Below are 24339 nucleotides of genomic sequence, written 5' to 3' on the forward strand. Positions count from 1 at the left end.
GCAAGTCGTGTCCGCCTCGTCGTCGCCGTCGAGGGTGTAGGCGCACGCGAACGCGACCTGTGGGGCGGGGCGGAGAGGCGGTGGAGATGCGGGCACGCGGTGTTGCGCCGCGTGAAAGAGGGGTGTCTCGAGAGTGTCTCGAGATCGCGTTTTGGGTGCGCTACTTCCCATGCGGAGTTCCGCTTCTGTTCCGCATCTGGCGTCGGGCGACAGAGGGCGAGGCGGTGACGTAGGCGGCGGTACAGCGGAGCGGGTTCCGGTTCCGCTCGGGCGAGGAGCAGCGCTCGGGAGGGTCGAGGGACCTATGGGGCGAGGAGAGGCGTCGGAGGGGCGAGGCGTCGCACGTGGTGCGGGGCTGAGAAGGGAGAGGAAGGGCGTTGTGTCCGAGCGGCTGTGGCCAGCCGGGTGTGTGTGAGGCGGTGAGGCGGTCAGGGCCAGGGCCAGGGTCAGGGTCAGGGTCAGGGTCAGGGTCCTGGGTCAGGGTCAGGCTGTGAGTGCGGTGAGTGGTCGCACCTCAGGTTGACTCTCGCGCTGAGCTCGGGTGCGATGCAGGGGCGCCCCCCCCCGCCCCCCTCCCACTCCCGCTCCCGCTCCTCATCCTCCAAGCCACTCAACGCCGCGGGGGAGACGCCGTCGACCTCCTCCCCCTGCTCGCCGCCGCCGCCAGCAGTCCTGCCTGAGGCCGGTCCTGAGGCGGGCCGGTCGGCAAAGGAGGCGGGCTCCGGAGGCGAGGCGGGCGGCAGCGAGCGGACGAAGAAGAAGAAGGCGGCGAGGAAGAGGAGGAGGGAGGCGGCGAAGCAGCGGTGGCGCCACACACCGGCCTCCCGCCGCCCATACCGCTTTGCGCCAAAAGGGTTCATCGAGAGCGGCGGCCGATGCTTGGGCACAACGCCGCCGTGAATGGCGACTGCCTGCACGAGGTCCTCCTTCTCGCACTCCGGGTCAATCTCGAGCCCCAGCCGCTCGACCATGCGCTCGAGCGCGCCGAACGAGAGGTTTCTGAGCTCCCCGAGCGAACGCCGCTCCTGCTCCGTGTAACACTCCTCGTCGACTGCGGTGGCAAAGTCGTCGTCGCCGTCGCCGTCATCGTCGCCTGGCACCCAGATGGAAGTGGGCGTGGCGAGAGGCGCCCGCTCCTCGGCCTTGCGACTCGCCTTGCCACGCATATACGGGTGTGTGTATGGCGTGGGTGTGCCGATAGCTGTGTGCTATCACACCCGCTCGGCGCCCGCCACTCGGGTAAGACGCCATCGAAGAAGCGATTTTTTATTTTTTCTCGGTCGTTGGGAGGGAGAGAGAGTCATCATCTGTCTAGCGTCCACCCATACCGCGTTGGTGTCCAGTCCGAGCCTGGCTGTTCTTCACCTTTCTACCTACCTACCTAGAGAGAGCCCAAATCACTGTGAGAGTCGTGATTTCTCTCGCGTTGGGGGAGAGAGATTTTTAGCAATACCAACCAAACAACTCTAACACTCACACGTCATTTGGGGTGTTTGTCGCGTTGGTGTCCGTCCGAGCCAGACTGTTCTTCACCTTTCTACCTAACCTCAACTATGTGTGTGACAAAACAACTAGAGTTGTTTGGTATTGCTAAAAATATCTCTCTCTCTCTCTCTCTCTGAGAGAGAGAGATTTTTAGCAATACCAAACAACTCTAACACTCACACGTCATTTGGGGCCTGGAGCCCTGTTCACGCGCGCGCGAGACGTGCAGACAGGGTTGCCAGGTGAGAGCGAATGGCGCGGTTCACGCCTCGCACAACAGAGAGAGAGATGCGCTCTGCATGGTGGGACATAAAAGAAAGCGAGTACTTGGGCGAGTAGGCCGTGCGGTCGACGCTGCCGCGCGCGACCTTGCGCGCGAGGCGGCGCAGCTTGAGAACGGCGGTGGGCGAGAAGCCGTTGTCTCTGCCCTGTTCACGCGCGCGCGAGACAAGCCCATGACCTAGCGGATGGGTTGGAGGGGGGGGCACCCAGGACGCGGCACAGACAGACGGACGGGCCAAAAACTCGCCAGCCAGGCCACACACACCCCACACGCGGTGCGCTTCTCGCACACCTCCTTCCAGCCCGAGAGGGCGGACGTTGTGTGTGTGTGTGTGTGTGTGTGTGTGTGTGTGTGTGTGTGTGTGTGTGTGTGTGTGTGTGTGTGTGTGTGTGTGTGTGTGTGTGTGTGTGTGTGTGTGTGTGTGTGTGTGTGTGTGTGTGTGTGTGTGTGTGTGTGTGTGTGTGTGTACTCACTCTCAACTCACACACTCTCACACTCTAGGAATCCTATAGGCACGGGACTGGCGCGCAATAGGGCGGAGCGGAGGGCGAGGGCGGAGGGCGGAATGCATGGGCGCCAGACGGGCCGAGGGAGCGGGTGGGGTGGAATGCACAGGGGGGGGGGGGATGGCGAAGGCGGAGGGCGGGAAGATGGGAGGAGGAGGGCGACGGAAGTTGGCATGGGCGGGCGGCGGGTGGTTCGGAGTGTGGCGGGGGAGGCGAGGGGTGGAATAGAGGGGGGGCGGCGGAGGCGAGGGACGGCGAAGGAGAGGGTGGCGGCGGGAGGGGCAGCGGAAGCGGGAGCGGCGATGGGAGTGGGGGGAGGGCGAGGGTGGTGGAGGCGGGCGAGGTAGGTGGAGGGCGGCGGCGGCAAGCAGGTGATCTGTGATCTGTAAGGGTCCGCCCGCAGGCGCATTTTGTATACCGAGGCGGTGCCCGGTGCCGAACCTGTCGGACCTTAAGACAGCATTGTAGATCCCTGGGCGAGGGTGATGGAGCAAGCAGGTGGCGAAGGCAACGGCGGAGGCGCATGCATGTCGGCGGGAGGCGGATGGCGAGGGGGAGGGTGGCGGCGAGCGGGTGTGGCGAAGGCAAAACGGCGGGGGCGGGGGGTGGCGGCGGAAGGCGGGTGGCGTGGGGGAGGGCTGGGCGGCTGGCGGGGGCGATCGGCGGCGTGAGCGGCGGCGGCGGCGGCATGCGCTTGCGCGCGGAGAGAAGCACGCGTGGATACAAGTGGATAGCGTGCGGCCAGCCGCCGCCGCCCCCCCAAACATCTCCCGGAGCTCCAAAACTATAAAAGAATTCTAAGAAGAAAGAAACGTCCGTGCCTTGGGCGGGCATTTGGTGGTGGTGCGCACTCTCGCAGCGCCACCGGCGCCGCGTCGGAGTGGCGGCCGCCACTCGCGTGGTGCGTTGAGGCCTCTCCGGAGAGCCCTTGTCACCACAGGCGGCCGCCTTCAACTCCCCGAGCGGGGCCGGCTGGACCCCGGCACGCTCGGCAATTTCCTGCGTGCTTTGCGTAGGGCCACAGCCCCTGGGCCAGCTGCTGTCGGGACACCTCAAGGCCGGCGCATGCGCCGGCGATGGACTGACCCAGCAGCTCAAGGGCTCGCACTCTCCTCACCACCGCGCGCGCGCGCTGCAGCAGGAGTGCCGCAAGTCGCACTGCGACAATATGCCGCACTGTCGAGCCGCACTGCGACAATATGCCGCAGCTGCACCGCTTCTCCTGGACAGCCATCGAGTACTCGATGGTCCACTCCGAGGGCGCGGTCAGCACCGTCTGAGAGCCGGCGCGGATCGCGGATGCGGCTCAAGGCTCTGCCGGCGGGTCTGTGGCCTGCGCTGGCGCCTGCCAGACTGCGGGTCCAAAGTACCCCGGCGCTCGCGCGCGCCACCGCCCCTGGCGCGGGGTGGGATATCAGTTCGTGAGTTCTGTGTCCCCGTCCCTGCGCTCCACCTTCTTCTCCGGTGTCAGTCCCTGAGAACCCCACTACATAGTGCCACCTCGTGAGCACTTGAGCACTGGATAGGGTCGATTCCGCATGGTACGGGACCCCTCGACCGTCCCGCCCTCCCTCGCTGGTGTGCTCATCCGGGGGGGTCTTAACAAACACGGTACAGCATCGAGGTGCACGCCGCTGAGGGACCCCTGAGGGTAGATCGAGAGGTGTCGTCCCCCCCTCTCCATCATCTCACAGGGAGACGTCGACGGCGATGGCGGTGTGACCGATCGAGCTACAAGAGGAGCTTGCTTGTTCAGCAGGATCAGGGTGGGCTGAGCAGTTCCTCACTTCCTCAATGGGTGAGCATCAGACCTCGGGCGGGTCTTCCCTTTCACCCATCGGCTCATGTGGATTCGAACCACGGCCGGGATGGAAGCTTCAGTGCCACCTCGTGAGCTGTCCTGCCTGTGAGCTGTGTGCTGTTTGGCCTTTATTGCTTTATACGTTATTCTTCCGATTCTATATTCTTTTTCGAAGCGATTTTCAGCGATTTTCAGCGCTCAGCGGGCGGGAATATAAAGAATATTTGAGAATATAGGCCCGATTTGGAGCTGTATTCTTGGCATATTATACCCTGTTTGGGACAAGAATACGGAAAGAATACGGGAAAAGAATATAGATAGTACTGGGCGAGAAAAACGTATAAAGGCCAATGTGCTGTGTGTCCAGCAGTCCGCGCCCGCCCGCTCCGCCCCCATGGCGCCGCCGGCCACTGCTGCGGCCAGCTCGCGTCGCGCACGCTCGCGACGTATTCGCGGCCGGCGGCATTGCGGCGTACAACCAGCCTCGGCGGCTTCACGCCTTTGCCTTGGCGGGGCGGCGCGGTCAGGTCGGCCTCTCCGTTCGCCTGGAAGCGCGCCTTCCGCTCGCGCCGCCCAGTGGCGTCCGACTCGTCAGTCACCTCCCACTGCAGCATGCGCGCCTCGTTATCGGGAAGCGTCTCCTTGGGCCACGAGCTCCGTAGTTGCGCGCGGACGCCCCCAGCGAAGGCGATGGCGTCGCGTGTCGGCGGGCCGAAGTAGCGCTCGTCCTCCTTGGCGAAGGCCTCCGCGCTGCCAGGCATCTCTCCGGCGAGGGCGTCGGCCAGCTGCACGGCGCCGTCCTCCGCAGACACGCCGCAGCAGCGCTGCCAGTGGTCGTCGAGCGCGGAGGCCTGCGCCTCGTGCTGAAGGAGGCAGGCGTGGAGGGCGGTGGCGTTCACCACGGGATCGTCGTCGCCGTCCGGCCCGGGCTCGAGGAAGGCGTCGAAGTCGTCGTCCGAGCAGTTGGCCACGTAGAAGAGGACGTGGCCGTGGCAGAGGCGCCGCCTCGACGGGTCCGAGCACGAGGAGCAGCAGCATGCGAGAGAGCGGCCCGCGAGCTCCCGCCGGATGCGTGCCGCGAACGCAGGGCTAGCCCGCAGCAGCTCAGCAAACTCCTTGACGCACGCCCTGCGCTCCTCCGAGTTGTTGGGATTTCGGAGAGGGAAGGGGTTGCCGAAGGAGAGCGCTGCGCACTGCTCGCCCAGGTCGAACCCGGACCCGCGCCGCGGGGCGAAGCAGCTCTGAAGAAAAAACCGTCTGGGACCGACCGCACAGCCTCCCTGGTGTCCGCGCAGGCATAGGTGTGTGTGAGACAGCCAATGCGCCGGTGGTCCGCGCGGGCATAGGTGTGTGTGAGACAGCCAATGCGCCGGTGGCTTGACCGCTCACTTCGCAGGCGGCCGCAGCTTCTGCACGGGTTCATCGGCGGAACGCTCGGCGCGTGCGGCGACGCCATCGCCCAGACGATCGAGCGGCGAAGGCCAGGCACGGCTGGCGCTGCCACGGCCGCGGAAGCGACTGCGCAGCCAGCCCTGGAGCTCAGCAGCATGGATGTGAGGCGAGCTGCAGGCGCCGCCGCCCTCGGCGCCTTCTTTTCAGGGCTCGTGTACCCTCGCGTGTACGCTGTGCTCGACGCCCGGTGGCCCGGCACGACGGCGCGTGCGGTGTGCTCCAAGACGGCGGCAGACATCGCGCTGCTCGGCACGGTCGGCAACTCCTTCTCCATCGGCTGTCGGCTGAGGATCGGCGGAGAGCAGCTGCCCGAGGTGCTGGTTGCCTTGCGAGACACGATGCCGGCGGTCCTCCTCAACGAGTTGCGCGTCTGGCTGCCGTGCGACCCGAGATGCACCAGAGACATCCGAGAGAGATGCATCCGCTGCAACACGAGATTCGCCGGCCGGCTCGCCCTCCGCCGTCCCGAGGTGTGACTGGCGTCTCCTCCCCTTGACGGTGTGTGGGCAGGTACAACCTGCTCGCTTTCCGCCTCGTCCCGACGCCAGTCCGGCCTGCCACCACCTCGCTCGTCACCCTCTGTTGGCAGGTGCGCGCGCATCACCCCCGCTGAGAGAGAGAGGCGCGCTGGACGAGAGAGCTAACACGCAATCTGCACGCCTGGTAGGTGTACATCAGTTGGACAGCGCACCACCACCAGGCGCGAGTCGCGTGACGGCCGCGGCGCGCGGCTCAGACGTTACACCGCGCGCGCGTCTTCTCTCACCTCTCGCTCGCCTCGTCAGACGCGAGTGTACGTACTCGTTTTTCCACCTCAGACTACATGTCATGCACATAGATCTCTCACTCTACTCTTTGCGTGAATACAGCCATGCTGCCACTTTGCTGCAAGACCTGCATGGCATGGGATTTGGGAATACAACGAGCGTTATCGAGGCGATCCGGCGCGGGGTGCCCGGGGGGCGGGTGAGAGAGAGACGGAGAGACACTGCTCGCGCATATCCACGTGCTGTTCTCCGACCATGCAAAGCACGCGCCCAGCCAAGCGCATCTGAGCCCGCACAGCCCCCGCGCGTGTCTTGTCGGCTGTCAGTCCGCCACTTCCACCTGCTGCGGGGTGCCCCCTGCCGCCCCGCCCCCTCCTCCTCCTCCGGCCGGAGAGCCCTGCTCGGCGAGGGAGAGGAGGACGCCGAGCAGGACGGCGTCCTCCCGAAAGGCGAGCACTGCCTCGGGCTGCGACGCGACCTCCGCCAGCTTGCGCTGCAGCGCCGCGTCGCAAAGCAGCAGAGCCAGCTCCTCCGGCCGCAAGAGAGGCTCGTCCGCACGCACCGCGCCACCACCTGCGCCGCCCGCCTCCGCCCCCGCCGCTGCGCCCTCCGCTGCGCCTTCCGCCGCTGCGGCCTCCGCTGCGGCCGGCTCGGCGGCGGGCGGGGCAGCGGACGCGGCGGCGGGCGGGGCGGTGGCGGCGGAGGAAGTTGAAGCTTCTCCCTCGGCGGCGGGTGGCGGTGGTGCGGCGGCGGCCGGCGGGCCGGCGTACTGCAGGTCGCCTGTCCACAGCGGGGAGGGGCGAGGAGGGAGGTGTGAGGAGGGAGGTGTGAGGAGGGAGGTGTGAGGAGGGTGGCGTAGCCCGTGGCGGGCGGGGTGGCAGCGGTGCGGAGGTCGCCTCCCGAGAAGACTGCGCCCTTCATCTCGGACCCCCCGTTCTCCATCCCCTCGCAGAGCAGCTCGTACGCCTGAGGTCCGGGGCAGGTGCGGGGCAGGGCTGGGGGCAGGGCTGGGGGAGGGCTGGGACGACCCCTCCCAAAGAAGCTCGCGCGCCGTCTGGATGGCCATGAACTTCTCCTTGGCCTCCTCCACCTCCTCGTCGGGGACCTTGTCCGGGTGGTACCTGCCCACACACACAGGCACCCGTCAAGTAGCGCACTCCCCGCACCGCCCGCGCCCCTGGCGCTGGAGCGCGCCGGAGGGACATCAGGCGGTACTGCCGCCGGATCTGCTCCTTGGTCGCGAGCTTGCGGGGAGGGAGGCCGAGGATCTCGTACAGCACCGCGAAGCCGTCCACGCCCGACTTTTGGCGCAGCTTCTCCTCCCACTCGGCCGCCCTCTTCTCCTTCTTCTTTGCGTACTGCTTTGCGCGCTTGCGAGCCTTGTCCTCGTCGAACTGCTTCTCGATCTTCTCGTTGAGCTTCGGGCAGTCCTCCTTGATGTGGCCAGGCTTGCCTGGAGAGGAGGGGCACAGGAGGCTCGAGGGGAGGCGAGCCCTGGCTCTGCTCGGGCCGTGGACATGGCCGCCGCAGTGTGAAGCAGGCTCGGCTCCTCCCGGCTCCTCCCGGCTCCAGCTTGCCGCAGTAGTTGCAGCGCTTGTTCGGGCAGTCCCGCTTGGTGTGCCCCCACTGCTTGCAGACGTAGCAGTGCAGGTTCATGTTCTTCTCCTCCTCCACCTTGTCCGACACCTCCACGTCCTTGTGCCCGAACTGCGCCTGCCACGCCGTCTGGTGCCGCGCCGCAGCCTCCTCCTCCTCCTTCGCCTTCGCCTCCACCTGCGTCCTCATGAAGGCGTCGAGCGGATCCTCCTCCTCCTCCTCCGCCGTCGCCGCAGCCGAAGCGGCCGCCCCCCCGGCAAAAACCTTGCTCGCCTGACGAGCGCACGGAGATTGTCCGAGATCCGACCGAGGTCACACCGAGGTCTGACTGAGATCAGCCGAGAGTGCCCCGACCAGACCGAGATCAGCCGAGATGTGCCGAGGTTGCGGCTCGCCTCTCCGGCGGCGGACCCGAGGACCTCCTTGAGCTTCTCCTGCTCGAGCTCGACCGCCATCTGCCGAAGCCTGTTCACAGATCGACCCGTCAAGAGACGCGGCTCGCAGGGCAGCGCCGCCGCCGCCGGCCGCCAGCCTCTGTCTCCGCTCCTCCGCCCTCTGCTCCTCCGAAGCGGCCTCCTGCCTACGCAGCTCCTCCGCCGACGCAAAGAGGCTCGCCGTCGCTGGCGCGGCGGCCGGTGCCGGCGCGGCGGCTGGCGCGGCGGCAGGCGCGGCGCTCAGTGCACCAGACGCCTTGAGTGCCTCTAGCCGTCGCCGGCGCGCCTCTTTTGGGTCGACGGCGGCGGCAGCCGGCTTGGGAGGCTCCTCACGGGCGCCCGCCCCGTCGCGCTCGCGGCTCGCGCTCCGGCTACGGCTACGGCTCCGCCGCCGCCGGTCGCGGCCACTGCTCTGGCTTCGGCTCCGCCGCCGCTTCCTGTCGCGGCTGTCGCTGCGGTCACGGCGGCGGTCGCGGCTGTCGCTGCGACCGCGGCGGCGGTCGCGGCTGTCGCTGCGGTCGCGACGATCACGGCGGCGGTCGTGGTCTGACCGGCGCCGCGGCGAGCGAGAGCGCGGCATAGACACTGCGTGAGAGCGGCGCAGAGGAGAATTTTACGCCTTCTCTATCACCTCCCTCTCTCTCTCTCTCTCTCTCTCTAATCTAAACACAACCTGGATCCCGCGTCTTCCCACAGACACAGACAAAACAAGCACAGCTGCGACACTCACAAGATCAACACAAGTTGATCACAAGACGCGGCCAAGTGTGTGAATCCGTCAGATACGCCCGCTCACCCTCTGACCTCCGGGCGAGGGGCATCGCCCGCGTGCCGGACCACGCGCCGGCAGAAGCAAGCGGCTGGGGAGGCGCCTCCCTGCAGCCAGCCGGCGACTGCAAGGGCGCGCGGGGCTGCTGCCGCTGTCTTACTCGGGGGCGGGGTACTTGTTGGTGCCGTACCACATGTTGAGAATCCCCTGCAGTCGTGCGGGGTGTGCCGAGGGGAGGGGTGAGGAAGCAAGGCGGTAAGTGGGTGCGGGAAGGGTGGATGGGAGTAAGAGTGGGGTGGGTGGGGGAATGGGAGGGGGAGGGATCGGTTCGGGAGGCTAGCGGCAGTGCGCCCTCTTTGCCCTTGCGACCGCCAGATCAGGCGAGGGGCGCGTCGGGACGGGACAGGGCGGGAGGCGAGGGAAGGAGGACCCGCACCTTAGCAGTGACCAGCGGGCCGATGAACCCACACACGATGAGTACAGCCATGTTGGAGGGGCCGCCCTTGGCGGTGTGCGTGTTGCCCGAGATCTTCTTGAGCGCCTGGAAGGCCTGCTGCTGCTCCTTTATCCTGCGCGGTCGACGCCAGGGCACGTTGGGAGGGAGCTGGGCAAACGGCAGGCAGCCGCGGCGACGGCAGCAGCGCGCGGCAAGGAGGGGAAAGGTGGCCAATCGATCGGGCGCGGAGCAGCGCACGTGTTTGGCGAGGAGAAGGCAGCGACGAAAGGCGGTGGCTGCATGGTCGGATCACAGACACGACAGGCTGCGCACGCTGCGCAGAAGGGGGAAAAGCGGCGATCATGGAGTGGCACAATTTGGGAGAAGTGGAAGAGAAGAGGAGGCAATGTTGCGCGGTGCGGGCGCGCTGAGTGAGATTTGTTTCTTCTCCGGGCTCTCTCCACTTTGAACGGCTCGCGTGGGGAGGAGCCTGCAAACTCGGGCTCGGCCGATTGTCGGGTGTGTGGGCTGAAAAAACTCCTCCGCGGCTCGCTGGGGCGCGCGCGGGAGCGGCGGGTGTGCGGGATGTCTGTGGGCCCTGTTTTTTTTTCTAACATCGAAGGCTAGCTAAAAAAATAGAGATCTCGTGAAGCCGCCTGCCGGGCTCGAAGTTGGATATGTGCCCATCGCAGTCTGGGTGAGTCTGGGAGGCGCCATCCCGACCCGCGAAATGCCACGATGCCGCGTAACCACGGCGCCGCCCCGCCCTTCGTAAGCGTCTAAAGCTGTCAAGTAAGAAATAAATCGTTTGTGCACAGAGATGCACGCGACAAAAAAAAACATTGGCGACAAAAAATTGGTATTGCTAAAAATCTCCTCCTGCACGCGCAAATACATACGACAGATTGCACAGTGTCTCTCGTCGCGTGTATGTTCCCGCTCACCCGTCGTCTGACTCAGTCGCGTTGGAGAGGACGCTCTCCTCGCGTTGGAGCGACCACCCTCTGCTCGCCTGTGGCGCCTGCGAGCCCTGGGAGGCCCTGGCGACATGTACGTCCCAAGCGGCGGCCCTTGCCTTCGCGCTCGAGCCGTGGAAAGGGGTGTTATCGGCGACGCCGGGGGGGGGAGGAGCCGGCGCTGGCGCCGGCGCTGCTGCTGCTGCCGCCGCCGCCGCTGTGCCTCGTGGTCTCTTTATGAGCTCCTCGCGGTACGAGGTGCGTGGAGATTGCGATCTTGGAGATTGTAATCTCGGAGATGGTCTCGGCACGAGCTCCTCGCGGTGCGAGAAGCGTGGAGATTGCGATCGCGGAGATGGCGCCGTATCGTCGCTCTCCCTCTGAATGAGCTCCTCTTGGTGCGAATACCGGGGCGATGTGTTCTCCGGCTCGTCGCTCTCCGACTCCGTACTGTTGGAGACGATATCGTCCTGCAGCAACGTTGCAGAAGGCGCCGGTGGCGGTGTGGCGCGGGGCTGTGCCTCGCTGCGCCTCTGCATCAGTTGCCGCGGCGTGGCCGCGGCGACAGACGTGCGCGGACCCTCCCTCGAGAGGATCATGTCGCGGCGCGAGATGGCCAAGGGCCGTTGCCCCGCCGCCGCCGCCGCCGCCGCTGACATCCCCACAGGTCTCTCGGGCGGGGCCATCTCATCCCCGTCCGAGTCCTCCGTGGAATTGGAAACAATCTCGTCGTCCCAGCCCGAGGCGCGGCCCGCTGCGGCGCTCATTCGGCCCGAGGCGGCGCTCAGCCTGCCAGAGCCGCCGCCCGGCCTCTCCACCACAGCGTCCCGGTGCGAGATCCGCCGCGAATTTACGTCGTAAGTCTCGACCTCCACCACCTTGCCTCGGGTTGGGCGCGAGCTGGGAAGCTTCTCCTCGACCTCCACTGCCATCTCCGGCATCCGCAGCGCGAAGATTGGCTCCGGAACAACACGAGCCTTGGCAGTCGGGAGGGCTTGGCCATTCGATGAACCGACGAGCCTCACCATTAACGTCGCCCCCATCACGACCGCCAGCAAGGCAAAGTAGAAGACCGAGGCGACGAGGCTGCTCACGAAGAGGCCGCGGTCGCACCCCGATCCGGAGCCGCCGTCGCCATCACCCAGGTCTTCGCCGGAGGCAAAGTCACCCATGGCGTCACTGTCGCACGCCAGCGACACGCAGATGTTCGGCCACGTGAGGGCGGCGAGTGCAATGGCGAGAGGGAGAGTCAGCAGCAGGCCGAGACAGCGTGCAAGCCTGTGAGGGGAACTTGTGTTTTGGGGCATTGCGCTGTGAGCATTGGGTCGCGAGAGAGCCAAGAGACCTGATGGGGGGGCTCTCCTCCATCGCTGACTGCGTCACTCGGTCGAGCCGTAGCACAAAGCGTAGCACGCCATTGCACAGAACCATTGCGCCAAAGCTCAAGGCAACCGGCACAAGGGCCGGGACGTCGGGGCAGAACCTACGACGAGAGCCGGGGCGTGTGAGCTACCATGCTCGCTGGCGCTCGACTCATCGGACGCACCCGACAGAGCAGATGGCGATCAGGGCGACCGAGGCGGAGAATGATAGGGCGAGGCTGATGTACTCGCGCGCTGTCCTTGACGCCGCACGTGACTGCGTCTCCATCCATGCGCACGTCCCTACCGGCCAGGCTGATGCTCAAAGGGAAAAGAATTTTACAACCAAACTCCCTCGCACAACACGGGGCACGGGACTGGCGCGCACTGGCACTAACACAGGGAAAAGAATTTGAGGCCGGAGAGACTATGGAAAGTTCACGTCATGACGGTTAGCCGCTGTCACACGACCTAACAAACAAAATGAGATTTAGCCGCTGTCACGACAGCTGGGAGCTGTCATGACAGCAAACGACAGCGACAGTGACACCTACCTGTCACCAGCTGTCACCAGCTGTCACCAGCTGTCACCAGCTGTCACCAGCTGTCACCAGCTGTCGTTGCTGCTGTCGTTGCTGCTGTCATTGCTGCTGTCGTAACCATCCCCCGACTGGTCCAACTGTGACTGCTGAAGGAAAGGGAAAAGATTTTCACAAAGTGAATCTCTCGGGACAGGCGGTCGCACACCACAGTGGAAAGAACAAAACCTCATACAGCCGCGGAGACACTCGCGAATGGGCCTGCCGAGCCGCTTATTTTTCTTGGCCGATTCAGCAACACATCAATATAATGTTTCTCGTGCTTGACTCTTTGAAACTTTGTTGCGGGTGACACACGGCCCGCGGCTCTCCCACGTGCCACGACGCACACGAGCCACGTGCCACAACACGCACACGAGCCACGTGCCACGACACGACCGCACGAGACCCGCGCGAGACCCGGCTCTTGCCAAGCGCGGCCCGCGCGCGGCGGCGCCGGCGCTTGGGACGAGGCCTTGACCGCGCCACACCCTAGCCACACCGCCCACTCCGTCGCACTCCCCACACCGGCTTCACCTGCCTTCCCCCACCTGCCTTCCCCTAACAATCTCGCCGCAAATTGGCGAGAACTCTGTGCGGACATTACATACACAAAAAACTAAAAAGCATCACGCTATGCGGCTACAACATGACATGTACATGCACATGTTCTAAAGCCGTATCATGTGGTCATGTGTCATGTGCAAAATTTCTCGCCTTGCAGGACAGAAGGGACAGTCTCAACACTCATGACTCAAGCTCGAGGACTCAAGATCATCGAGTCATGTCAAGGTCATACTCGACTCGCTAGCACCGCCTTAACCCCTCCTCCCCAGCTAAACGACACCAGCCCGCCCGCCTCGCCGCGCGTCCAGTGCTCCGAGACCGGGAGGGTGAGGGCCATGCCCGCCCCCTCGCTCTCCGCATCCCTCCCGTAGCCCCGCAGCGTCCACTCGTGCGCACCGCCCTCGCCCCCCTCGCTCGGCGTCCTCCCGTCCCCTCTCGCCCTCTTCCCCAGCCGCCGCGCGCTCGGCTCGCACGGATGCCGCCACGACAGCGGCACGCTCGCCGCGGAGAGAGTGCGCGCAACCTCCTCGTGCAGCGGGTCGGCGCCTGCCGGCCGAGGCACCAGGAAGTGTCTAGGAAGTGTCTAGGAAGTGTCTAGGAAGTGTCTAGGCGCCTGCCGGCCGAGGCGCGGCCGCGGGGTGAGGGAGGCGCTTCAGAGGCGAGAGAGGCGCCTCGAGAGAGGTGCGGAGGCAGAGGGGCGCGGGGGTCTGCGAGAGGCGAGTCTAGCAGCACACCGCCAGGCTTCCAGTTGAGCCACACGTTGACCAGGAGCGTCACCCGCTTCCCCTCCAGCCGGCCGCCGCTCTTCCCGCCGCCGACCGGCCCCCCGGCAGGCGAGGCGGCGGCGGCAGGCGAAGCGGCGGCGGCGGCGGTGTCGACGAGCGCCGCCGGGGCGCCGTGCAGCAGCCGCCCGTCGAACGAGAGGTGGAATCCCGCGGCCGGGTGGCAAGCCGAGGCTGATCGGACCCTCCCTGCACAGGCTGCCGGCAGATCGGCAGCGAGCACGGGCGAGGCGACGGGCAGCACGAGCGTGGGAGCTCCGCCGAGGCCGGTGAGGTAGGTGACGGAGGCGACGTGCGGATGCAGGCAGACGCCCTCCTCCTTCTGCAGCTCGTAGTCTCTGTCCCAGTGGAAGGGGATGTCGAGCTCCTCATCGACGACCTGCGTCCACCACTCGGCGCCAGACGAGGAGGCGTCGAACCGCACACCGCGCGAGTGGTGCCGGAAGATGTCGAGCGCCACCGCCTCGAGCGCAGTCCTCGGCGCGCATGAGGCTCCGATCCAGTAGGTTGCGTTCGTCTCGTACTCGATGCCGCGATTACGCGTCGTCGTCTTGACTTTGAGGTACGCGGAGGCGCAATCCTCGGCGAGGCGCGGGATCGCAGCGGCGGGAAGCACGGACCGCCAGACTCGTGTCGAGTAGTCCGGCGCGACGTCTCGCGGCGAGGCGCCGCCGGTGGTGCTGCCTACGCGTATCCTGCCGTTCTCGTCGAGAGACACCTCAAGCGCCGCGGAACCCTTACGTGCAGACTGGATGCGGCGGCGGCGGCGGCGACGCTGGCGGCGAGCTCGGAAGGCCTCGTAAAGGCTCAGCGGCGGAATGTCATGTGCGCGCGCCATCTCAGCACTGCTTCACGTGGCTCTACAGTTCGACTCTTGCTTGCGCCGCGAGAATTTTACGATACCACGAGCGGGGTGGGGTTAGTTCGACTCTTGCTTTCGCGCGAGAATTTTACGACGCTCTCTGCATGACACTGGGCACGGGTCCACGGGACTGGTGCACGGGACTGGCGCACTAGCACTAACGACAGGTACACCAAAAGAATTTTAACTCCCCCCTCGCACGACACTAGGCGCGGGACTGGCGCGCACTGGCACTAACACAGGTACACCACGGGAGCCGCCTAAGCGACTCCTGCGTGCGAGGACGGCGAGGCACTTAGGTCTTAGCTGAAAATTCCACCCGAAAAAAAATTTGCGGCCGGCGGCCCCCGACGCCCCGCCTGTCCCGTGGCGCGTGCAGGGCGGAGACACAGCCGCGGGGCGGCGTGACAACAGTCAACACTTGCGAGACTACTGCTCGTACCCTCTGGGGTCCCTCAGCAGCGTGCACCTCGATCCTGTACCGTGTTTGTTATGACCCCCCCAATGAACACACCAGTGAGGGAGGGCGAGACGATCGAGGGGTCCCGTACTATGCGGAATCGACCCTATCAAGTGCTCAAAAGAAAAAACTGTTCAGTTTTCAAAGGCAAAACACAACGCTCTGCGGTTGGTGCACCCCTCACACTGACACATTCCCCTCATCCCCGACCCTTGGCTGAGCACATCTACCTGCGAGCTAGCATCTCCGCATTTTCTCTTCCAGTCATCCGCCCGCGCCGCGCGCCATCACTGGGCGTCTAGTGCAGCCACTGACAGAGCATTCCGAAGGAGTGGTCGACGCCTCGCCTAGAGTTCGGGTGGACTTGCGCACTGCTTAGCCCTGAGGGGGGAGTGTGTGTGAGGTGGTGTAATGTTGTCCCGTTTCAGGCGGCAGGTCAGGGGATTAGCCGGGAGGATTCGGCAGCTCAGCCAGGGGCTGAGCGTCTGCAGGCAGCCTTCCGCCCGCGCCGAAATTCACAGCCCTCCCGGGCCGACGGGGTGCTCCTTGGATCGGGCCCCGCTCCCCGCTTTTCCTGTACCTGGACTGTCCGGGTTAGGAGGGTGAGAGTATTGGGTGGGCGAGGGCAGTACATCTGGCGGGTGGCGATTGAGGGACAGCGTGGGTTGATTGGGGGGTAATGGGCGCGCGGGCGGCGCTTCGTGGTCCCTCACCCCTCACCATCCTCAAATCCTCGAATCATCGAGATCATCGAGAGCGTCGTGAGCGTTGATTCCGTGCTGATTTTTGCGCGCGAGCGTCGCGATTTTTGGTCTGGTTGGTCCGTCGTGGCCGGTGCGCGGGAAACTCGCCGAAAACCCGCGCAGCCGGCCGATTGTACGACCGAGGTCGCTGAGCCTTGGCGACGCGGCGCGCGTCGCCAAGGAGTTCGTAAAATGTCAGAGTTTTTTTTTCCTATCAAGTGCTCAAGTGCTCAAGACTACGAGGATCGTCGCGACGGGCACGGGGCGTTGTCTCCACTCCGTTGAGAGAATATGGCAGTCCCTAATGTCCTATAATGTGGGATTATGCGTTAGGCTGATGTATGTTTCCTCTCGCACCCTGGGGGTCATGAACTTAAACGACACCAGGCCAACTCCGGGTAAAACCGGGTACTGCAAAAGTCCAGGTTTACCCGAAAAATACCTGGACGCGTCCCGACCAACGTATGCCGCGCACGACGCCATATCGCTTTCTCCCAGGGCCAGTGCGCTACTTGCGGCGCGCAATTCCTGCTCAATACGCGCACCGTACCATGTGCTGCCGCTATGCGTGTCTCAAGGCGGCTGCGGCGAAGCGGCGGGCGCGGCATGCCAATGGCAGTGCGGACGATGGTGCTTGGCATGCACTTCTGCGATCCCAATCAGCTCATCGCAACGAAGCAGCTCAACAAGCTGGCTGCTGCCAACAAGGCCCTATGCTACCTCACGCGCGGATCGTTCAAAGAGGACCAGCGCATGCACAGGCTTCTCTGACATTCGTTTGTTTTTGGCTAGACGTCGCGAAGATTGCGCTCAAGAAGCAGCAACGAGAATCGGAAGAGGAGGATGCTGAGGCGACGATTGCTGTGAGCATGAGAAGGATCGATTCGGATTAGTAGGCGCCCGCCGCAGGCGAAGAAAATTTGAGGGAGGCAGCGCCGTCGTTGATCACGGTGCTCGGTGGGAGCCAGGCCGTGCCACGGCAGACTTAGCCCGTGTAAGAGGCTCTCGCTGATCTTAGACCGCGTAAGCACCCCAGCGTGCCGCGGCACACTTAGACCCGCTCAGCCTCGAGGGACGAGGCTCAGAACTTAGACTACTAAAGCCGTACCCCTTACACCCCCCCCCCAACAGCAACACCAGTGTGGACAAAAACAACGTGTCTCACAGCGCGACACACCACACACTCGAGAGCCTCGTTTTCAACATTCAATTTCGCATGCGAGAAGTGTTACACAAGATGAGAATGATGAGTGCGGTGTGCACAGCGCGCGCGCACATGGTCGCTCGGCTTGGCGTGGTGTGCTGCACCCGGTGCGTCGTCACGAGCCGTGAGAAGAGAGAAGTGAAGAGAGAATCCCGCGACACCCCGGCCCGGGGCCCACACAGCACGGGCGCGTCTGGACAAAATACGCCACTGCCTCCCGAACGATGCGAAACAAGGCTCAGCCGCTCCTCGCCTTTCCGTTGGTCAGCATCGCCAGCCGATCGCGCCGCAGCTTCGCGTTGTCCGCCTCCGCCTCGGCCAACGCCGCCTCGAGCTGGTTGGTCCGCTGCAGCGCCTCGGCGCCGCCGGCGCTGCTCGCAGCCTCGAGCTGCGCCGCGAGCCGACGCGACTTTCCTCGCGCCTCGTCCGCCTCGAACTCGAGCTCCGCAATCCGCAGCTTGGCCATCACCAGCGCCTCGGCCAGCCGGCGGCGGAACCCAATCAGCCAGTTGCGAGCGGCGCGGCTGATGACGGCAGCCGCCCACAAATCGTCGGTGGCCTTTGTGAGGAAGTCCGCCCCGCTGCGCCCCGCCCCAGCAGCGCCGCCCCCCCGCCCGCCCTCCTCCCCGTCCGCGGACTCCTCCTCGTCCGCCGTGTCGCCCCCCTCCGACGCGCCCTCCTCCCCCTCGGAGTTGGACGCGTCGTCGAGCCCGCCCGCCTGCTCGAGCCGCGCCGCGAGGTCGGAGAGACCACGGACCCCGCGCGGAGGGGAAAGCGTCTCCTCCCCGCTCGCAGCAGCCTCTGCAGCCGCCTCCTCCCGCGAAGCCTCTGCCGGCTGCGCCGCCGGTTGCCTCGCCTGTGCTGCTTCCTCCGCCTGCGCCGCCTGCGCCGCCTGCGCCGCCTGCGCCGCCTGCGCCGCCTGCGCCGCCTGCGCCGCCACCAGCGCAGCCTCCGCCTCCTCCAGCGCCGCCTCCGCCGCCTCCGCCCTTCGCCGCTCCTCCGCCGCCTCTGCGGCCGCCTCCTCCAGGGCCGCCTCCGCCGCCTCCGCCGCTTCCGCTGCAGCCACCTCGGCCGCCTCCTTCGCCGCAGCCGCCTCGGCGGCCGCCGCCTCGGCCGCCGCCCCAGCCGCCGCCCCGGCCGCGGCCCCGGCCGCTGCGGAGTCAGCTGCCGCCTCGGCCGTCGCGGCTCGCTCCCGTTGCTCCTCCGCCTCCGCCTGCGCACGCTCCGCCTCCGCCTGCGCACGCTCCGCCTCCGCCTGCGCACGCTCCGCCTCCGCCTGCCAGTGGCGGACGTCGGCGGCGCCCACGACCGCCGCAGCCGACAGCGCCTCCAGCCGGCTGACAAGCTCAGTCAGCTCGCCGTCCCGCAGCTCGACTGCTCCCTCCCCGCCGCCGCCCTCCCCGCCGTCCGACTCGCTCTCCCCACCTCGAACAGCGCGCTGCACCGCCTCCGCCAGAGCGCTCAGCCGCCTCTCCGCCTCCTCCTTCTCCTTCTCGGCCGCAGAGGCTCGCGACTCGGCCGCCGCCGCCGCCGCCGCCGCCGCCGCCGCCGCCGTCCCTGCCGCCGTCCCCGCCGCCGCCGCGGTGGCGGCGGCGGCGGCCGACTCCGCCTCCACATCGGCTTGCCTCCGCTCGGCGGCGTCCGCGCGCGAGCTCGACTCGGCCGCGGCCGCCTCGGCCACCGCCTGCGCCGCGGCCGCTGCTGCAGCCGCCGCGACTGCTGCTGCGGCCGCCGCCTCAGCCTTGTCGGCCCGGAGCGAGGCGGCGGTGGCGTCCGCCTCCGCCTCAGCCATCCGCTCGCGCGGCGTCTTCTCGCCCTTGGCGCGGCCGAGAGAGGCGGCGACGCCGTTCTCCGCCGCCGCCCGCCGTGCGAGCTCCTGCTGCTCCTCCCCAAACACTCGGAGCGCGGCGACCTCCTCTGCTGCTTCCGCGGCCGCCGCCGCCGCCGCCGCCTCCGCCGCCGCCTTTTCGGCGCCCAGCTGCTCCCTCTCCCTGGACAGCCTCGCAACCTCGGCCTGCGCCTCGCGCAGCGACGCGCGCAGCGCAGCCAGCTCCATCGCCTCGGGGGCGCCGCCCTCGCCGAGCAGCAGCTCGAGCTCGCTCGCTCGCGCGCGCGCCTCCTCCGCCGCCGCCTCCGCCGCCGTGTAGCCGTCCGCAGTCTGCTTCGCCTCGTCGCGCAGCTGGACGAGCTGCGCCTCTGCCTCGGCCTGTTCACAGCTGGAGATGTGAAGAGACGCTCTTCACAGCCGGACGAGCTGCGCCTCTGCCTCGGCCTGGCCGCTCCTTGCCGTGTGCAGCTCGTCCTCGGCCGTCTGACAGGCGAGGGGAGGGGCGAGGGGAGGGGTGAGGGGAGGGGCGAGGGGTGGGAGGGGAGGGGCGAGGGAGCGGGGGTGGGGGACAGAGTGACTGGGAGGAGGGGCGGGTGGGAGAGAGGGTGGGTGAGAGGGGTGTGGGAGCGAGGAGTGCGCGGGAGCGAGGTTGCTCGAGTCTCGCTCGAGGCAGCGACGTGCTCGAGGCAGGGCAGGGCGCCTGCTGCCGCAGCAGCGCGAGGTCGAGTCGGGCACGCAGCGAGCCGACCGTGTCGCGAGACCACGAGGCGTCGCACGGGGCGGACGAGGACGAGCTGTACCCCGAGGTGGCAACCTGCGGGGAGCGAGAGGCGGGGACGCCTCACCGGTGCCACCACCGGCGCCGGTCCAGCCGGACGAGGTGCGTGCATCTGATCGAGGGGCGGAGCCGTCTCTCCGAAAGGGACGCACCTCCGGGCTGCAGCCCTCCCCCTCCTCCGCCTGGAAGTGTCGCGCGGCGCCGTCTGTCTCCGCCGCCACGGCACGCTGGAACGGCGCCTGCGACACTTCGGCCGACGGCGCAGGCGCCTCCTCCTCCTCCTCCTCCTCCTCCTCCTCTGGCTTCGCGTCAAACGTGCTTCGCGTGGCCGCCGGCCCGCCACCGCTCGGCTTTGGCGGCGTGTCGATCCAGCCGCCCTCGTGCGTCTCCTCCTCCGACAGCCGGCTCGAGAGCCCAAACGGCCGCTCGTACTCCTCCTCCTCCTCCTCCTCCTCCTCCCCAAACGGGTTTGCGACGCGCGACGGCGGCGGCGGCGGAGCCTTGGCAGCGCCCCCGCCGGCCGCCGGCTCCTCCTCCCCACCGACGAACGGGTCGAGCCCGAGCGCACGCCGCCGCTCCCGCTCCGCCTTCGCTGCCCGAAGCTGTGCCAGCCTCCCCTCTCGCACCTCGGCCTCGCTCCCGCCCGCGCGCTTCAGCTGGCGAGACACCATCGCCGAGCGCATCGAGCGCATCTGGCCGAGCCGCTCGCTCTCGTCGCCGGCCGACTCGTCGTCTGCAGCCGCACCGATGCCGCGCGGTGCGAGGGCGAGCTCCTACACCAAGGGTCCGACAAGCCTGGGGAGGAGGCTGGTGCGAGATCCCGGAAGAGAGAGGAGAGGGAGGAGTGACGGCGAGGCGAGGAGAGGGAGGAGTGACGGCGAGGCGCCTCGAAGCCGCGCAGGTCCTGCGGGAGGGGCGAGAGGCGCGGGCGGCGTGAGCGGAGCGGGAGGGCGAGCGAGAGGGCGAGCGGGAGAGGCGCAGCGACCGAGGACGGCGCGTGCCACTACTGCAGTCGCCACCGCTGCTAGAGGGGTGCGCCTGCTCCGAGTCGGCGCCTCTGCCCCACGTCCGGCTCGAGGCGCTCGAGGCGGCGGAGGAGCAGCCAGGCATCGCCGAGGTGATCGAGATCTCGTCGTCGTCGAGCTGCGCCAGCTGGGTCGCCACCACCACCATCTCACACGTCGCCGCGGGCACCGCCTTGGACCCGAGCCGCACAAGCTGCTCTGTTCTTGCCGGCGGGCCGCCCCGCGTCGCGAGGCCGGCGAGGTTGACGTCGGCGTGGGCGAGCTCCTTCTTTTTGGCTCCGCCCGCGGCGACGACGAGCGAGAGGCGAAAGTTCTTCTCCGAGAAGGAGCGAGACAGCTTCTTGGACGCATAGAGCGTCGCCACCGTCGAGAGGCTCTGCCCAAAGGCGACCACGCCGCCGCCGCCGACGGGAAGCGCGCGGGTGGTCACCACTTTGGTGGCGCGCGCTAACTGCGAGGGTCGGACCGGAACGGATCAGCTCTGCCGCGGGGCGGTGGCCGCCCTGGGTGCACGCGAGAGCGCGCGTGCAGGCTGGCGCCGCTGGCCTGCACTGCGACTGCGGAGCCCTCGAGCGCCTCGAGGCCTGCGACGTTACCAATCTCGACGTCGAAGCGGAAGGAGAAGGTCTCGCGTCCGCGACGGCTCAGTGCCGCCTGTGCTTTGCCGAGCGTGGCCAGCTTCGATCGCGGCATGCTCGACCGGGCGCCGGCGCAAGGTGCCCTAGCGGCGCCCAGTTCGAAAAGAATTCTGGATTCGAGCCTCGAAAACAATTTTCTAAAAGCCGGTCGCAAAGAATTTTGAAGTTTTCTTTTCGCTGGCGCGAACCGCGGTCCGGTCGCGCCACCGCGGCTGCGGGGCTGATAGAGCAGGCCGGCTGCGGCTCCTGATGTACCTCCACTTCTGGGTGGCGGTCGCGCGCTGCCGACGGCGCTCGCCGGCGCTACGGCGCTCGCGGCGCGCTCGTGGCGTTCAGGGCGGCGGCTCGCACACGCACACGCACACGCACACACGCACACACACACACACACATGCATGCACAGACACACAGCCCCTTCCCCTCCCCCCTCAAATTTTCCCAACAGGGCGAGGACACGCGCAGGCCGCACCTCAAGTGAGGCCCGCATCTGAGGGAGGGTGTAGAGGATGTAGAGTGTAGAGCGCTGTAGAGCTGTCTGTAGAGATGTAGAGCGCTGGAGAGCGCTGTAGAGCTGTAGAGCTCTACATCCGCCGCGTGACGATGTGAGTCGCCTGTAGAGCGATGTAGAGGCGCTCTACAACGTGAAATCTCTACAACAAACTCTACATCATAAGCGGCGAACGAGGCACGGTCGCTCTCCGACATGAGGCGCGTTGCACTTGCCAGTGCTGCCCTGGCCTTCTGTCTGCCCGCCCAATGGGTGGCAGGTGCCTCTGCTGCTGTGGCATGCCTCACGGCTGCGACTGGCCGGCGCCTCGGCGCGTCAGCTCGGCTCGGCGTAGCGATAGTGGCCAGCGCAACTCGCCTGGACTCAACGCTCAGCCAGGAGCTCCCGCACGCGCTGGCGCGAGTCATGGCGCATGCAACGCGTCTGAATGCTCGCCTCGCCTCGCGCAAATGCGACCGTCCTCGCAGCCGACAGTCCACCGCCTGCTAAAGAAGCACAGCGACGAATGCGGCACCGGCGACACATGGCAGGCTGGTCATGACGCAGTCATAGGGTGTTGTGTGCCGTCAGAGTGACTCCCTGTGTGTCAGGGATAGTCAGGGCTGAGCGCGATTTTGCTGTAGAGTTTGTTGTAGAGGCTCTACAGCCAAACCGCCGGGAAGGCAGTGACTCAAAGAGGTCGAGCCGCGCTAATGGGGTGTCTCCGAGCTTACTGGAGCTCTGATGGACAACATCGCTCTACAGGCGACTCACATCGTCACGCGCCGGATGTAGAGCTCTACAGCTCTACAGCGCTCTACACCTCTACAGCTCTACAGCGCTCTACACTCTACATCCTCTACACCCTCCCTCAGGCCCGCATAGTATGTGGGAGACTCATGCCGCCGCCCCTGCCACCCCTGTGTCAGTGTGCCCGTGGTAGTGAGAGACTGCCGGTGAGAAGCCGGAGGAAGGTCGCCAGACTGAGATGAGACCGCCAGTGGAGTTGGGATTCCACCGTGCACCGCGCTGCGAGCCTGTCGTGTCCCTTGTCAGGAGCAGGAGAGCCCACCTGTCCCCCGGATCGTCCTTCCAAAATCCTGCTCGTGCAGGTGTGGACCCTGTCCTCCTCCCCTATCCCTGCTTTCGCACTTGGAGCACTTGGAGTGCAGTCAGCAACCGCACATCCAGCTCTCGCTCATCTTATCTTTCTTTCTTTCATAGTACTAGCACGCGCCAGTTCGCACCTGTGTCGAGCCTGTGTGCTGTGAGAGAGAGTTCTCTTGTTTAAATTCTTTCTTTCTGGCGCACTACCTTCGAAACAGTCGCAGAGTTCTTGAAAGCGCTTCCGCGGTTAGTGGTGATCGGGTCGCTCCTCATCGCAAACCCTGTCAGCCAGAGCATATACAACGAAAAGGGAAAAGCCTTAGAGAACCACCGAAAAAGAAATCTCGGCCCCATGCTCGCGGCGGCGAGGCTGAGGGTGGCGGAGAAGGCGAGGCTGCGAGCGGCGGCGACGGGTCTGGGTTGCGCCCGTGCCCGTGGAGCCGCCAGCGCCAGCAGCAGCGCACTGCCGAGGATCACCGTCGAGCTAATTTCCGACACGATGTGACCCAACGGGTACATCGGCAAGCGCCACCTGCAGAATGCGATGCAGGAGGTGCGCGAGCGGCCGATGCGGTCGGGCAAGCCGGTGCAGTTCAGCGTGCTCCGCGTTCCCTTCTTCCTCGAGCCAGACTACGACACGAGCGAGGACTTTCAGGAGACGAACCGAGAGCGGCTGCTGCGGAAGTGGAGCGGCGCGGCGGGCTTTGCGGCGCAAAAGCGGCGTCACGGCCTCAAGGAGCGCGGCCGCGAGGTCGGCATCGAGCATTTCGACCTCGACCGCGTCGCCTCCAGCACGCTCGCGTCGCACCGCCTCGTGCAGTGGGTGACCAAGCGCAAGGGCGTCACGGCGGCGGAGGCCCTGTACAGCGCGCTCAACCACCGGCACTTTGAGCTCGGCCAGAAGCTGAACGACCGGAGGATGCTCGTGCAGGTGGCGCAGGAGACGGCGGGCGTGGATCCAGCGGCGGCGGAGGCCTTCCTTGCGAGCGAGGAGGGCGTCGCCGAGATCAATGAAGCGCAGCAGATGCTGCGCAGGTTGGGCGTGAGCGGAATCCCGACCCTCGTGCTCGGCGCAAAGGCGGTGCTGCCGTCGGGCGCGCTGAGCAGCGAGTACCTAGTGCAGGCCTTCCGGCAGCTGGAGGAGGCGTCGGAGGAGGGCGCCCCCGACTCGGTCTTTGCAGAGGCGCGGGTGCCGGCCGGCGTGCTGTGTCAACGACCCGTCCGCGAACCTTCCCTGCGCCTTCCCCGTAGGCGCTCGGCGTGCCACTCGAGGTGCTCGCGGAGCCGCTCGCGCTGGGCGAGCAGCGGTACGAGCCGGTCGCCGTCGCGGGGTAGAGGAGGACCTACTCAAAGGTTAGCGTCTCGCGCGACACCGAGTGCAACCGGCCCCTGCGCACAGCACATGAAGGCGTCGACCGTCAGCGGCGGCGGGTA

General features: G+C 66.5%; 6 protein-coding genes across 6 annotated transcripts; 2 read left to right on the top strand and 4 right to left on the bottom strand.

Annotated features, from left to right (window-relative positions):
- Positions 1-5382: 5382 nt before the first annotated feature.
- Positions 5383-6360, top strand: EMIHUDRAFT_449480 (hypothetical protein). Its single transcript, XM_005784396.1, has 4 exons — positions 5383-5560; positions 5645-5906; positions 6038-6116; positions 6195-6360. The coding sequence occupies exons 1-4, from the start codon at positions 5440-5442 to the stop codon at positions 6240-6242; spliced, it is 510 nt and encodes a 169-aa protein (XP_005784453.1). The 5' UTR covers positions 5383-5439; the 3' UTR covers positions 6243-6360.
- A 256-nt stretch (positions 6361-6616) lies between these two features.
- Positions 6617-7258, bottom strand: EMIHUDRAFT_352559 (hypothetical protein; the record flags this gene model as incomplete). Its single annotated transcript, XM_005784397.1, has 2 exons — positions 6617-7074; positions 7204-7258. Coding segments are annotated over 2 exons (513 nt in total), but the record flags the coding sequence as incomplete, so codon positions are not given.
- A 1991-nt stretch (positions 7259-9249) lies between these two features.
- EMIHUDRAFT_202564 (hypothetical protein) lies at positions 9250-12139 on the bottom strand (the record flags this gene model as incomplete). The annotated part of the gene is made up of 7 exons (XM_005784398.1): positions 9250-9300; positions 9530-9662; positions 10474-10569; positions 10894-11070; positions 11143-11763; positions 11831-11968; positions 12120-12139. The coding sequence occupies 7 exons, from the start codon at positions 12137-12139 to the stop codon at positions 9250-9252; spliced, it is 1236 nt and encodes a 411-aa protein (XP_005784455.1).
- Positions 12140-13217: 1078 nt separating this feature from the next.
- EMIHUDRAFT_202565 (hypothetical protein) lies at positions 13218-15846 on the bottom strand (the record flags this gene model as incomplete). The annotated part of the gene is made up of 4 exons (XM_005784399.1): positions 13218-13537; positions 13726-13795; positions 13871-14457; positions 15816-15846. 4 exons carry the CDS (start codon positions 15844-15846, stop codon positions 13218-13220), a joined length of 1008 nt encoding a protein of 335 aa, XP_005784456.1.
- A 1186-nt stretch (positions 15847-17032) lies between these two features.
- EMIHUDRAFT_462692 (Hypothetical protein) lies at positions 17033-21366 on the bottom strand (the record flags this gene model as incomplete). Its single annotated transcript, XM_005784400.1, has 6 exons — positions 17033-19248; positions 19294-19353; positions 19619-19684; positions 19801-20421; positions 20843-21124; positions 21226-21366. The coding sequence occupies 6 exons, from the start codon at positions 21364-21366 to the stop codon at positions 17281-17283; spliced, it is 3138 nt and encodes a 1045-aa protein (XP_005784457.1). The 3' UTR covers positions 17033-17280.
- Positions 21367-23449: 2083 nt separating this feature from the next.
- EMIHUDRAFT_202568 (hypothetical protein) lies at positions 23450-24240 on the top strand (the record flags this gene model as incomplete). Its single annotated transcript, XM_005784401.1, has 2 exons — positions 23450-24094; positions 24157-24240. 2 exons carry the CDS (start codon positions 23450-23452, stop codon positions 24238-24240), a joined length of 729 nt encoding a protein of 242 aa, XP_005784458.1.
- Between the last annotated feature and the right edge of the window lie 99 nt (positions 24241-24339).

Source organism: Emiliania huxleyi (genome assembly GCF_000372725.1).
Source record: "Emiliania huxleyi CCMP1516 chromosome Unknown EMIHUscaffold_17, whole genome shotgun sequence".
Lineage (NCBI taxonomy): Eukaryota > Haptophyta > Isochrysidales > Noelaerhabdaceae > Emiliania > Emiliania huxleyi.

Excerpts from the sequence above, each read along its gene's own strand:
- EMIHUDRAFT_449480 (XM_005784396.1), top strand. The coding sequence starts at position 5,440 with ATGCGCCGGTGGCTTGACCGCTCACTTCGCAGGCGGCCGCAGCTTCTG. Across the intron at positions 5,907-6,037 it reads GAGTTGCGCGTCTGGCTGCC|GTACAACCTGCTCGCTTTCC; the intron begins GTGCGACCCGAG and ends GTGTGTGGGCAG. Across the intron at positions 6,117-6,194 it reads TCGTCACCCTCTGTTGGCAG|GTGTACATCAGTTGGACAGC; the intron begins GTGCGCGCGCAT and ends CACGCCTGGTAG.